Source organism: Meriones unguiculatus, chromosome 18 (genome assembly GCF_030254825.1).
Source record: "Meriones unguiculatus strain TT.TT164.6M chromosome 18, Bangor_MerUng_6.1, whole genome shotgun sequence".
Classification (NCBI taxonomy): domain Eukaryota; kingdom Metazoa; phylum Chordata; class Mammalia; order Rodentia; family Muridae; genus Meriones; species Meriones unguiculatus.
Genome location: NC_083365.1, coordinates 51,278,204 through 51,294,000, shown reverse-complemented (window position 1 = coordinate 51,294,000; position 15,797 = coordinate 51,278,204). Strand labels below are relative to the sequence as shown.

The 15,797-nt window shown below is 37.5% G+C and overlaps 1 protein-coding gene across 5 annotated transcripts in view; it reads right to left on the bottom strand.

Moving 5' to 3' along the window:
* Cdh19 (cadherin 19) overlaps positions 1-15,797 on the bottom strand; it is a 92,702-nt gene that overhangs the window by 35,696 nt on the left and 41,209 nt on the right. For 4 of the 5 annotated variants that reach the window (XM_060371467.1, XM_060371468.1, XM_060371464.1 and 1 more), the window contains one exon: positions 12,938-13,102. The exons of the other annotated variant lie outside the window; for it this stretch is intronic. In XM_060371467.1, coding sequence (XP_060227450.1) covers positions 12,938-13,102 — 165 coding nt within the window. The remainder of the gene's footprint in view (positions 1-12,937; positions 13,103-15,797) is intronic. 5 annotated transcript variants of the gene reach the window in all.

Below are 15,797 nucleotides of genomic sequence, written 5' to 3'. Positions count from 1 at the left end.
GTTGTGCCCAAATCAATAAGTTTTAAGTGTAATGGCTTAATTCTGAAATACCTTGTTTCAACATAGACTCCTTACAAAGCCTACTTCTAGAATTTTATAATGATATGAGAAATATCATGTGTATATATATATATATATATTCTTTTCTTAGTTTATGATCTTGAAAATGAGGCAATGAATAGCTATTATAGCTGTAAGTGCTAAGTTGCTATTATCATGGAATTGTTTAACATTTTTGGTAATGTAGAATTCATTCGTAGTTGATAAGACTCTTGTATACAAAATGTAATAACTGGTAGTTGAGCGAATAAAGTTCTAGCAACACCCAAAATACCAATGTCTTTAGTATTCTAAGAACAGAGGAGAGGCTAGATGTTAGAGTTAGGGTGGTTTATGTTGTCATGGAGAGGGCAATAATAGATTATTTTTCGAGCATTAACTACACAGTTTATACCAAGGATTTGACTGTTTTCCTTGAGTGAGATGAAACGCTACTGTGAGTGAGTGGATCTACAGTGCAACTAACAATTTCACTAAAGCTATGTTAGATAGAAAAAAAATAATCAATGAAATAAGCAGAAATATTACATGAGAACCTGTTGCGATGAGATGAGAAATGAAGGTATTGACGTGAAACAAAGACAGAAAAGTGAAGTGGAGGGAAGCATTTAGTTATTTAAAGATTGAATCAAGAGAATTCCCAGACTATTCAAGTTTTGGTATAAGAAATCAAGTATAAAAATAAATGGCTGAAAATCTCTAATAAAACCATCTTCACATATCAAATGATAATGAGCTGTGTACGTGTGTGTCAGGTTTGTGGTGTTTTTCTGTATGTTTCTGTTTGAAGCACGTGCGTGCGCATGTTTGTGTGTGTGTGTGTGTGTGTGTGTGTGGTGCGTTTCTCCATGTTTGCATGTGCCCATATGCTAATTTTCTCATAGACTATCAAAAACAAGAACTACCAGAAAGTTTGCAGTATGAATCTTCAATTTAAACAGACTAAAAAATTAGACTTAAAATTGATTTGACACCGTATATTGTGAATTAAATAATCCTTCATTATACATATACTGTAGTGTTTAAATTGATTAATTCAATAAGATTGATTTCAATCAATTCAGGTAACATGATTTCTGCATGGGCAACATGAAACTTGAATTTGTTGTTAATTGGGATGGGAAATACCTAAGGATAAGTGATTTGAGGGATATTTTACACCAAAGCATGAACTTCACAAAATATGTCACATCTTACAATTTTGTCACATATGCGAAGGAAGAAGTTGCATTATATTCTAATAACACTACTGTTATAGGTGCTATGTATGTCTTTTTAAATTTCTGAACAATGTCATTATAGAGTACATAACTTTCTTTTGTTAGGCTAGATTTGATACTGGTAGGATTCAAAATTATTGGCTGGGTAGGGTTATATCTACAGTCTTTAGATATGGGGATTTTTATACATTATTACACATCAAAATCTACTGTAACTATCAACTTAATAAAACCATGAACGATGCCAAGGTTTAAAGTTCAACTTTGTTCACACCTACTGAATGGTAACCCAAGACATGTAAACAATTCGGTAATGTGCCATCCCTGTCAATGTAGGTGCAACTACATAAGAATAACTGCAAAAAGAAGCACTTTTGTAAAATGTGAAAAATGGGGCAAGGGATAGACAGGGAATTAAAAGATAACTTGCTCAGGATATATTCTCCACTATTGGAAAACTGAGGAAGAAGAGGATCCAGGATTTGGAAATCACTGTACCATACAGAATAAGACAAAATACAAAATTTAAAATACAAAAACAGAGCAAACTAAGAAGTAAAAGACAAAAAAAAAAAAAGCCAAATAAAAGAACCATACAAAAAACTTGTCTCTGAAAGACAATTTGGCAGCATTGATCACTCACAGTCAGTACCTGAACAACAGGATAATGGTAAAAGCAGAGCAACTGACATGCTGTGTATTGAACCTTGAACACCATCTTCTTTGTTTTCCAGGTGAGACAGAGCACACTGTGAGAGAAATGAGCAGGTCCAACCCAGGAAAAGTTTTCAGGCTTCCTCCATCTCAGCTCCTAGCCACATGCCTACTCTCACTGTCCCTTGAATACATTCTGGTGGGTACTGGGGGCCTGCTAATGCTCAGGATCTACAGAACAATCTCAGCTGTCATTCCAAAGATTAATCCATCTTCCTAATGAGACCAACCAGACCTCTGAGCTCACAGAATCTCCAAATTGATTGCACTCAGCTAACACTGTGTCTGAGCACAGTGTTTGGATGGCTGGAGACTATTGTGCACAGAACAAGAAAACCAGCAGCAGTACTGCTGACCGACGACTTCCCCTGCCAAGAGGAGGGTCCTGGGCTCCTGAGGAGTCCATCTGGTCCCCAGGATCATACATCTGAGAAGAGACATGGGAAGTTCCCTAGGAACTGACTGCCAGTCCAAGACCACACCCACTAATCCAAGCAGGGTCCTGCCTAGGGTTCTTTCCTGCCATCTTTCAACTTCAGTTGGCACCAGGAACTACCAGTAAAGAAAGAGACAACCAGATGACTCAAGGCCAATGTGAAAATACAATGAACAAAAGCCAGGGCAATATGGCATCTCCAGAACCCAGTTATCCCATGGAAAGCAGCCCCAGATACCCTAACACAACTGAAACACAAGAAAAATGAACAAGTCATTTAAAGAAATGCAGGAAAATACAAACAAACAGATGAAAGAAATCAGTAAAATGCTTTAAGATTTGAAGATGGAAATAAAAACAAAAATCAAAGCATAAACTAAGAAAATCCTGGAGATGGAGAAGTTGGGTAAGAGAACAGTAGCTATAGAGATTGAAAACAGAAAAAAAAGGGGGTGGAAAGAATTTCAGGCATAGAAGACACAATGGAAGAAATCCTTGCTTTTCACAAAGAAAATGTTAAATAATAAAAAAACAAAAAACAAACAAACAAACAAAAACACCTGCTTCAAAACATCCAAAAATTAAGGACATCATGAAAAGACAAAACCTAAGAATAATGGAAGTAGAAGAAAGAAAAGATTCCCGGGTCCAAGCTAGGAAAATATTTTCAACAAAATTATAGAAGAAAATTTTGCAAATCTCAAGATAGAGATACCTATAAGCATACAAAAGACCTACAGAACACCAAATAAATTAGACCAGAAAAGAGCACCCTCCACCATACAATGATCGAAACACTAATTGTACAGAACAAAGAAAATATATTAAAAGCTGCAAGGACAAAAGGCCAAGTAACATATAAAGGCAAACTTATTAGAATTGCACCTGATTTCTCAGCAAAGACCATTCAATCTAGATGGGCCTGGGCAGATGTCTTGTAAACCCTAAGACACCAGAGATGCCAGTCCAGACTACTATACATAGCAAAATTTCATTCTCCATAGATAGAGACAACAAGAAATTTCAAGACAGAAGCAAATTTAATGAATATCTGTGCAAAATCCCAGCCCTACAGAAGATATTAATATTAACTACACCCCAAAATACAGTAGATATAAATAACTATAGAAAAAAAGAAAAAAGTAGACAAGTGCACAAACAGCTACCAAAACCAACAACAAAATAAAAGGAAATAACAGTCACTGGTCAGTAACCTCTGTCAACATCAATGTATTCAACTCTCCAATGAAAAGGCCTTTCTTCTTTTGAATGCTCAACACTGTCTCCGGTTAGACCAACGGAAAGCTCTGCATTATGTTGCAGAACGCAAAGGGCATATAAGCATGTAGAATACCACCTGTGTGGTGGCAATCATCAGAGAAGAATGAAGAATAGCTAGTGACAATGAGGAGGCCGGGCCACACTCAGCTTCCTGTGGTATCTTTTTTTTTTTTCATTTTTCATCAATTACACTTTATTCATTCTGCATCCCCCCATAAGCCACTCCCTCCTCCCCTCCCAATCCCACCCTCCCTCCTCCCTCTGCATGCATGCCACTCCCCAAGTCCACTGATAGGGGAGGTTCTCCTCTCCTTTCTGATCTTAGTCTGTCAGTTCACATCAAAAGTGGCTCATGCCTTAGTTGTACATAAAGGAATTAATGCTCAACTAAAAGGAAGCTTGATGGTGTTCAATCAGAGGATTGACCTCTTGCAGGAGCAAATTGATACCCTATGGCAAATCGCTCAACCTGGCTGTCAATGAAAGTATGCTGGACTTTGTGTCACTAGCATACAACATGAGAATTTTTCCTGTGCTGCAAATCTGTCTAAACAATTGTCGAGCTATATTTTAGGTAATTGGACTGGAGAATTCGATACTACGATGGAGCAGCTGAGAGTGGCCATTGTCACAGTAAATTCTACCGGAGTGGACGCAGGACTAGCCACAGGATTATCAACATGGATTGCTGCAGCCATGAATCATCTGAAGGAATGGGCGGGCATGGGAGTGTTAGCAGGCCTTCTGGTGTTGGTCTCCTTGGTTTGATGTGGTATAGATGCAAGATTAGAGTCTCACAACAGTGTGATGCAGCCATGATCATTCAGGCCTTTACAGCCATTGAAGCAGGACACTCTCCCCAAGCATGGTTGGATAACATAAAAAGCTAAAATGATACGCTCAGGATGCGAGGCTAAGCACTGCACTCAGGGTCAGCCGCTTTGGACCCAGAGAAGAGCATGTCTGATTGCATGCGGGTTGATGCCCCAGGTCCCGCTTCTGAGAAAAAGGTATCAGACGGGTCTGATGCTCTTTGGGTGGATGACACCTAAATGAACATCTGTACAAAGTCCCAATTTATTTCTAATATCAGAGATCAGACCTCTACTCTTGCCTGATGCATCTAAAACAAAAAGGGGGAACTGTAGAGAGCTGCGGAATGCTATGCCTTAAAGATGGAGCTGGTTTCCGCCTTCCACCTTCCCGATGGTGAGTGCTCTATGTCACGAACAACTCCACATTTGGCTAAGGCCGAGGATCTGGCTTGCTTCCATGTATGTGGACCTATCTGCATTGCCCCCATGGCACGCCTGGGTTGGCTACCCAGAGGCTATTTAAGCTGTGGGCTGGCTATCCCTGGGGTCCGAGGATTGTTCAATGTTCCTGAATAAACTGCATTGAAAAAAAAAAAAGGGGGCTGCATTGTCCTCTACTATGGCCTCGTAAGGCTGCTCCCCCCCAGGGGGAGGTGATCAAAGAGCAGGCCAATCAGATTATGTCAGAGGCAGTCCCTCTTCACATTACTATGTAACCCAATTGGACTCTGAACTGCCCTGGGCTACATCTGTGCAGGGGTTCTGGGTTATCTCTATGAATAGTCTTTGGTTGGAGTATGAGTCTCTGGGAAGTTCCTCTGCCCTACAGACTATCAATGCAGATGCTGAGCCTGATGGGCAACTGTTGGGCAGAGGGAAGGGAATTTTATGTAAGAACTTGGAAATAGTAAGAGCTGGAGAGGACAGGGGCTCCACAAGGAGAGCAACAGAACCAGAAAATTTGAACACAGGGAACTTCCTGTGGTATCTTATAAGAAACTGCAGTGAAAGCATAAAGGCTGCTAGGACCCTGCTGAGTCCTGCTTAATTATAGAGCAACTGTTGGTGCTGACTGCAGGTAGACTCACCCAGAGGACTGGCCTGTGCTAGAGTGATTACTTTTGCACAAGGTTCTCTGAACTCCCGAGTCCTTTGTGGCAAAATGGTTTGGGAGTGCATACCCCAAAATATGAACATGGCCATCAATTGAATACATATGCTATTGTCACTCGATGTCAAATGCAAAGAAAGTTTTCTGTTTTGTTTTTACATTAAAAAGATAACTATCAACAACAACAAAAAGATCCAGACTATCAGAATGGATGCACAAATCAGATCCATCATTCTGCTGCATTCAAGAAACACACCTCAGCCACAGAGATAGATATTACTTAAGAATAAAGGGTTGGAAAAAAGGTTTACCAAGCAATGGACACAAAAACCAAACTGGAGCAGCTATTCTAATATTTAATAAAAAAGACTTTCAACCAAAATTAATAAAAAAGAGATGAGGAAGGACATTTCATGCTCACAGAAACAAACAAACTTTTTGTTTAAACAAAAAGTTCCCTTCTTTACTTCTGTACCATAATGAATTTAACTGGATTATCTGGATTTTGGGTGTTTGATTACTTTAGTTCTTTATATATTTTGGAGATTAGCCCTTTTTCAGATGTAGGGTTGGTAAAAATCTTTTCCAAGTTTGTAAGTTGTCATTTTGTTTTGTTTTACAGTGTCCTTTCCAGTACAGAAGATTTTCAGTTTCATAAGGTCCCACTTATTCTTGACCTTAGAAGCTGAGCTGTTGGTCTTTTGTTCCAGGATTTGCTTCCTGTGCCAATTAGTTCAAGCCTTTTTCGTTCTTTTTCTTCTAATAGATTTAGTGTGTCTGGTTTTACATTGAATTTTTTAATTTAAATTTTTATATTTTATATGAATTACAGTTTATTCACTTTGTATCCCAGCTGTAACCCCTCCTTCCTTCCTTCCCAATCCCATTCTCCCTCCCTCATCTCCTCCCATGCCTCTCTTCCACTCCACTGATAGGAAACCCTGGATGTCCTTAGTCATCAGGGAAATGCAAAACCAAAGGACTCTCAGATTTCTTCATACACCGGTCAGAATTGCTAAGATCAAAAATTCAAGTGACAGCACATTCTGGCAAGCATGTGGAGAAAGCAAAACACTCCTTCATTGCTGGTGGGAGTGCAAACTTGCACAACCACTTTGGAAATCAGTCCTTTGTTGAGAATACTGGAAATAGCTCTATCTCGTGACACAGCTATACCACTGTTGTCAAATACCTGAAAGATTTTCCACCATACAACAAGGACCATTGCTCAACCATGTTCATAGCAGCTTTACTCCTAAAAGCCAGAATATGGTAACAATCCAGATATCCCTCAACCGAAGAATGAATACAGAAATTGTGGTACATTTACACTATGGAATACTGCTTGGTAATTAAAAATAAGGAAATCTTGACATTTGCAAGCAAATGAAATGGATGGAACTAGAAAAGATCATCCTGAGTGATGTAACCCAGAGATAGAAAGACCAGCATGATATATGTTCACTTATAAGCAGATATTAGCCATATAATACAGGATATCTAACTATAATCCATAGACCTAAAGAAGCTAAAGAACATGGGGGACCCTGGGAAGGATGCTTAATTCTCATTCAGAAGAGCAAATAGAATAGACACCAGAAGTGGTTGAAGAGAAAGAACAGGATGAGAACCTATCTTAGATCACCTCTGAAAGATTCCACACAGCAGGGGATCAAAGCAGATGCAAAGACTCACAGTCAAACTTTTGGTATAGTACAGACAGTCCTAATGAAGAATGAGGGGGTAGAAAGATGCAGAGGGTAAAGGAGCTCCAAAAAGACTCACAGAACTAAAAAATTTGAGTTCAGGGGGTTTTGCAGAGAATGATGCAGCAACCAAGGTCCATGTATGGGGAGAACTTTATCCCTCTGCTTAGATGTAGCTTACAAGTAACTCAGTCTCATTGCGGGTCCCCTACTAAGGGAAGCAGTGACTATATCTGCAATGGACTATACTTTTATCATTTTCCCTGTCAGAGTGACCATGCCAGGCCACAGAAGGAGAGGATTCTGGCAGTCCTGATGATACTTGATAGGTAGGGTTCAGTTGGTAAGAGAGGAGGATGCCCCCTTTCTGATGAAAAAAATAAAAATATAGTCATGTCAACATCTTATGGTTTCATGAATGTTTCTTGAAATACCTAAAGGAATCAAGCTTGCAGATAGAATTACATGTTAATAAGTTAACTCTTACAAGAAGAATTTATTCTGACTCATTTAGCATCTCACTAAATCTAGTCATGTGAGTCCATAAAAGAAGAAATAGATAGGGATTGAGCATTTTAGCAAGAGCCCTTCTCTTGATTAGTTTCTTTGGGTATGCAGATTTTAGTAGGTTTATGCTATATTATATGTCTATATGAGTGAATATATACCGTGTGCATCTTTCTGCTTCTGGGATAGCTCACTCAGGGAAAAGAGGATGGACATCAGAAGAAGGAGAAAAGAGGGAACAAGTCAGGAGCCTGACACAGAGGACCTCTGAAAGGCTCTCACTTATAGACTATGAATGCAGATGCTGAGACTTATGGGCAACCTTTGGGCAGAGTGCAGGGAATCTTAGGAAAGAAGTGGGAAACAATAAGATCTGGAGAGGACAGGAACTCAACAAGGAGAGCAACAGAACCAAAAAAATCTGAGCATAGGGGTCTTTCCTGAGACTGACACTCCATCCAGGGACCATGCATGGAGATAACCTAAGACCCCTGTACAGATGTAGCACATGGCAGTTCAGTATCCAAGTGGGTTCCATTGCCATAGGAACAGGGACTGTCTCTGACATGAACTGATTGGCCTGCTCTTTAATCACCTCCCCCTCAGGGGGACGCAGCATTACCAGGCCACAGAAGAAGACAATACAGCCACTCCTGATGAGACCTAATTGACTAGGATCAGAAGGAAGGAAAAGAAGACCTCCCCTATCAGTGGACTTGGGTAGGGGCATGCATGCAAAGGGTAGAGGAAGGAAGGGATTGAGATGGCAGGATGGAGGGAACAACAAAGGGAATACAAAGTGAATAAAGTGTAATTAATAAAGAATTAAAAAAAATCTCCAAATAAAAAAATGAAGAAGAAGAAATAAAGTAAAAAATACTGTGTATAGATATGTCAGTGTAAGAAATATTTAGTTCATTAGATGCTTCTGTGATGTGTGGTCAGTCAAGAATTCGCAGGCAACTTTTGGATTTAAGAGTGTCACAAAGCTAACAGCCATCAAGGAAAATGATTAGAGTACTATCAAGTCACCTGAACAATGCCCACAGTCTAATGTGAAATGAAATGGATAATTCCTAAGAGATACAGGAAATTTCCTGGGTATTTTGGATATAGCCCAGTGAGACCCATACCAAAGGCTTTCAGGACACCAATATGTGACAATTTTTGAAGGCAGCAATAGCACACAGACATATTACTTTTTCTTTAGTTGAAGTTTTTATATTAGAACAATTTCACTGTATAAAAATTAGCACAATTGAGGAGTTCCAATGCCCAATGTCCATTGCCCCACTATGGCTGCATCTGTAATGCCAGCACCCATTCATGTTCCACTGGACCTCTCTCCTCATCCTGAAGACTACTCCAGACACCAGAGACAGGTGGATCCAGTCTTAGGTGCATGTTCAAGGAACAAAGAGCCAAGGCTACAGACAAGCATATGTCTAAAGTCCAGCTAAAGAACACAGTCAACAAAACTCAGGACATTAGGGCTCCACCAGAATCACAAAAAAACAAAACAAAACAAAAAATGAATGGATATTATAATGCAGCTGAAACAATAATAATGACCTTAAATATATAATAATGCAGTTATTAGAGTCATATAAAGAGGAAACAAACAAAAAAATCTCTCAAAGAAATACAAGAAAATACAACCAAACAAATAGTGGCCATCAATGAGACTAGAAATAACACTCAAACAGGTGAAGGAAATGAATAAAACATTTCAAAACATCCAAGACCTGAAAATAGAATCAGAATCAATAAAGATAATGTAAACCAAGAAAACCCTGGAGATGGAAAACTTAGAGAAGAGATTAGGAGCCACAGAGGTAAGCATCACCAAACAGAATACAAGAAAAGGAAGAGGCAATTTCAGGCATTGAAGATACAGTTGAAAAAATCGATACTTCTCTCAAGAAAAACATTAGGACAGAAAACATCCTGACACAAAACATCCAAGAAATCAAGGGCATCATAAAAGATGAAACCTAATAAAAATAGGAATAGGTGAAAAAGAAGATTCTGGGTCCAAAGTCCAGAAAATATTTTCAAGAAAATCATAGAAGAAAATTTCCCAAACCTAAAGAAATAGATGCCATTAAGCATACAAGGGGCTCATAGAACACCAAATAGACTAGAGCAGAAAAGAAATTCCTCCTGCCACATTATAATCAAAACACTAAATCTACAGAACAAAGAAAAAAATAGCAAAAGTACCAAGGAAAAATGTCCAAGTGACATATAAAGGTAGACCTATCTTAATCATACCAGATTTGTCAATAAAGACTATGAAAGCCAGAATGGCTTGTGCAGATGTCATGCAGACACTAAAAGACCACAGATGCCAACCCAGATTATACCCAGCAAAATTTTCAGTCATCATAAATGTAGACAACAAGAATATTCTACGACAAAACTAAATTTAAATAGAGTCTAGGCACATTAATTTAAATAATGTCTCTGTCCTATACAGATATTAGAAAGAATAATCCAATGCAATAAGATCAACTAACCCAAGAAAACATAGGATATAGATAGCTTCACAACAGAAAACAAGCACACAATAAAAGGAACTAACATTCATTGGTCACTAATTTATAACAACATCAATGGACTTATCTCTCCAATATAAAGACACAGTCTAAAAGAATGATTACAGGGACAGGATCCAACATTCTGCTGCATTAAAAAAACACACATCAGCAACTAAGATAGACACTACCTCAGAGTGAAGACTGGACAAGATTCTTTAAAGCAAATGGAACCAAGAAGTAAGCCAAAGTAGTCATCCTAATCTCTAATAAATACATTTTTCAGACAAAATTAATCAAAATAAGAATCCACTAAGTGGACAGCAAAATCCTGAACGTCTATGCCTCAAACATAAGGACACCTGCATTCATAAAAGAAACATTATTAAAGCTTAAATCACACATTGAACTCAACACATAAATAGTGGGAAACTTCAACATCACACTCCCACCAATGGACAGATAATCAGGAGAGAAGTTAAATAAATAAATAAATAATGAATCTAAGAGAGTTCATAAATCAAATGGACCTAACAGGTCTACAGAATTTTTTACTCAAACACAAAAGAATATACTTTTTTTTTTCTCAGCATCACATGAAACCTTCTCTAAAACTGACCATATAATAAGTAACAAAGCAAACCTGAATCTATACATGAAAATTGTCTTAACTCATTTTTCCTTCTTTATCTGGTTACCAGGGAATAAAGCCAGACCTCTACAACAAGAGAAACAATAAAAAACCAGCCCATTCATGGAAAATAAACAACTCCCTGCTCCATGAGCTCTGGGGGAAGGGAAGAAATAAAGAAACAAATAAAAACTTCCTAGAATTCAGTAAAAAAAAAACAAAAAACAAAAAAAAAAAAAGCAAAAAAAAAACTTCCCCAACTTATGGGACACCATGAAAGCAGTGCAAAGAGGATAGTTCATAGCACTAAGTGCTTTCATTGTAGAGATCCCATATTCGGAACTTTACAGATCATGTGAAAGCTTTAGAAAAAAAAAAAAAAAAAGCAAACAACCCCAAGTCGAGTAGATGGCAGGAAACAATCATACTCAGGGAGAAAAACAATATATTACAAACAAAGAAATCCATACAAAGAATCAACGAATACAAAAGTCGGTTCTTTGAAAAAATCAACAAGATAGACAAACTTCTAGCCACATTTAAATAAAAGACAGAGAGACAGTACCCAGATTTACAAAATCAGAGATGAAAGGGGGCACATAACCACAGCTACTGAGGAAATCCAAAGAATCATTAGGTCTTACTTCAAAAACCTATATGCCACAGAATTTGAAAATCTAAATGAAATGGACAAATTTCTTGATAGATTCCACTTCTCAAAGTTGAATACAGACTAAGTAAACAATTATATAGTCCTATATCTCCTAAGGAAATAGAAACAGTCATCAAAATTCTTCCAATGAAAAACATCAAGCCCATGGTCAGACGGTTTTTAGCGCAGAATTCTACCAGATTTTCAAAGAAAAGATAACACCAATACTCCTTAAACTATTTCACAAAATAGAAACAGAAGAAACAGTACCAAATTCATTCTATGAAGCCACAGTCACCTTGATACGAAAACCACACAAATACTCAACATAAAAGAGAATTTCACTCCAAAATAGACCACATAGTTGGTCACAAAGCAAGCCTCAACAGATACAAGAAGATTGAAATAAACCCTTGTATCCTGTCTGATCACCATGGAATAAAGCTGAACCTTAATAACAACAGAAATAGCAAAAAGCTTACACATACATGGAAACTGAACAACTTGCTACTAAAAGACAGCTGGGTCAGGGAAGAAATAAAGAAAGAAATTAAAATCTTCCTAAAACTCAATGAAAAGGAAGACACAGCATACCCAAACTTGTGGGAAACAATGAAGGCAGTGCTAAGAGGAAAGTTCATAGCACTAAGTGCCTTCAAGAAGAAATTTGAGACAGTGAATTCAAGCAACTTAATGGCTCACTTAAAAACCCTAGAAAAAGAAGAAGCAGACACACCAAAAAGGAGTAGACCCAGAAAGACACACATGTTATATGCTCATTAACAGTTAGATTTTAGTTATGCAGTATAGAATAGACATGCTGCAATGCACACATCCAAAGAAGATAAGACTGATAGATATCTTGGGCTTCATGTTGTCCCGCTAGCTAGGGGAGTGGGGGATATCTCTGACACAGACTATGTTGCCTGCTTTTTGATCACTTGCCCCTGATGTAACTTCTCTACCATGTCACAGGGGAGAAAGATGATCTCAATCCTCAAATGAATAGATGAGCTGTGATATCTGGGGATGGGGGCTCTCCTATTCTAAAGAATAGAGGAGAAAAGATGTGGGAGTGAGGATGGGACTGGGAGGAGAGAAGAGAGAGGCCATTACTGAGATGTAAATTGAATTAATAAAAAATTAGCATATTTATTTTATATAATACTTTTGCTTGTGCAATGCTTTGCATAGTGTGCAGAATTCAACATCTGTGCCTACTCAAATGACTTAAATACAATGGGAATTCAAGACACAATCTACTTACTTTCTTTGAATATTGGCTTGTTGTCATTAATATCCGACAGCTTAATGGATACAGTTGTTGTTCCAGACAGGGCTCCCGGCTGACCAAGCATGTCCTTGGCTTGAATAATCACATAGTATGTATCTTGCAACTCTCTATCCATTTTAGAAGCTATTCTTATGACTCCTTTAAAAAAGAGTAATACAATTCTTTTTATTATTACCCATGACCTCTTCATAGGTAACTTTTTAAACATCCCATTATGTAATTCTCATTGTTTATATGCTAGATACTAACATAGATCCTGCAATAACAGTAAAAATAAACACTAATTATGTCTTATCAAATCACTAAATATTACTATACCCTTAATACAATAAGATAGCAGGTATCATCTATGTGTTTCAGGAACTTCATTTTTGTTTTGTTTTCAGTTTAAGAGTAAATGTCTTTTATATTTTCTCCATAGTTTAGGAGGACTTCCCTTTGGTCCAGGCTAAGGTCTTCATTCTAGGTTCAGAAAAATGTTCCTTTACGGGAAAGTCTAAAGTTATTCTTACTTTCTCTTTCTCATTTGAACCTTTATGTTTATTTGGGAATTATTGACTGATTAAACATCTATTTATTAATATCTACATGTTCATTAAGAGCTGTAAATTTCATACTACAAAATCCCATGCTTATGTTTTTTTTAATTGTTTTTATTATGTAAGATGTCACAGGGACACACTGAAAAATCCTTTATGTGATATAATCTCTAAGACAAACTAAGATTTGTACAGAGAAGATTATATAAGAAATGAAACCCTCATATTTTAAGATTAATAAGTAGCACATGAAGGTGTAAATCATTTATTGCTGGTGGGAGTAAAAACTGTTTCAGCCACTATGGAAATTTGTGTGAAGGTTCTCCCAGAAATATGAAAATCAATCTTTATACTGCCCTTGTACATATGTACCCAAAAGAACCTAAAACAGAGATATATAATTATCCATATTCAATGATGCTCTATTCTTAATAACCAGAAATTAGAAATATCTTTATTGACTGATAAGTAAAATGAAAATGTGGTACATTTAGCCAGGCAGGGTGGTGCATTCCTGTAATACCAGCACTTGGGAAGAAAGAGGCAGCCAAACTACTTTGAGTTCAAGGTCAGTCTGCTCTACAAAGGGAGTTCAGGACAAGCAAGGCTATCCAGAGAAATACTGTTTCAAAAAAAGAAAAACAAAACAAAACAAAAATGCAGTACATTTACACAATTGAATATTATTTAGCTATTTTGAAACTATAAAATGTTCAGAAAAATGGATAGAGTTTGGAAAAAATCCTAGGCGAGGTAGCCCAGACCCAATAAGAAAAATATAGTATGTTGTCTTATATGCAAATGTTAGCTTTTAAGCTATCAAAGGTTAGGAACCAAATAAGTGGACATTGTGGAGGAGAGGTTCTCCAAAGGAAGGGGAAATAGTATATACTGTTGTGGAGATATGAATCAGAGACTAGAATAGAAAGATTAAATAAGGAAGAGAGTGGGGAAAAAAAAGGACAGCTAACACTAAAAGTTATTTAAACGTCAAGTGAAAAAAGCTTCCTAAAACACAAATATCTTTCAAAGGAATCTAAAGGGAGACATCTTGTAACAGCAGATAATTCCCCAAGTAAAATCTTCCGTTTTGGTACTGGATTAAGTCATGTTGAGTCACTGGCCAAAAAGGTTCCTTTTGGAAACCCTAAATATCACAGCCTTTTGCATGAATATGGGTTGCTCTCCACAACCTTATGGCAGGGTCCTATTACTGAAGACAACACTAACAAGTCATCAAACACAGGGAAATCAAGTCAATTGCCTAATAGATGCTTCACCCCTACTGAATAATGTTCATGTGCTAGAGGTACTTTGCTTAATACCAGAGGAGAAAGCTAATCGTTAGTCAGGTAAAAATATTTGTGACCTACAACAGAAAAAACTGACTGTAAGATATAATGGTAGAAAAGTAGTAGAAATACTTTGGGAGCAACCAACAATTTTTTAAAAGTGTGTTTAAGGACCACTTAATGAGATGGAAGCCATATCCAACATTGCTAAAGGAGCCAAAATCCTGGGACTAGATAGGTCATGGGTCTAGGAGAAAAGCTACTGAGGTAATTTGGATAAAAGACATAACAATGAAATGAAACAAAATATTTCTATCCCTATAGATCAGTGCCTTGCTTAAACTTCATCATATAAGTTTCTTGAAGTAGGCGGGAATTAATACCGAGGTCCACAACTGGACAGTGTCCAGAGCGTAAAAGACTATGGAAAACTCAATCCTAAATGAATGTCTTTACCAAACAGCTTTCCTCAAGGTTTAAGTTTTTATACACAAGAGAATGCAGAGAATTTGTAAGAGCCAGAGGTGATGGATGGATGACTCTGAGGAGACTATGTCTTTAGACACCGCAGGAATGAAGCACATAGGAACTCACAGAGATGGTGAGAGTATGCACCACATGTTAACAAGTAAAAGCATGTGGGGTCCCAGCACGGAGAGAAGACACAGGCTACAACCCCAACCCAAGTAAATATTTGCAATTGATAACTTGCTGCCAATGGAAAATCTGATTTTTTTTCCATGGTGCATCACTCTGAATATGAAAATATCAACCACATCTTAGAGCACCTCATGCTGAGTAGTAGGCAGCCAACAGAAAAAGAATTTCATGCTATTTTTTTGTTTTGTTTTGACATATTTTAGTTTTATTAGTGATTTACTTATTTGTTTTGATTTTCATTTTTGCAGGGGTTTTTGAATATAGAGAAACAGAGAGAGAATGACAGCGAGACACAGAGAGAAGAATGCAGGAGACAAGAAAGTGAGCTTATTTGAGTAAAAA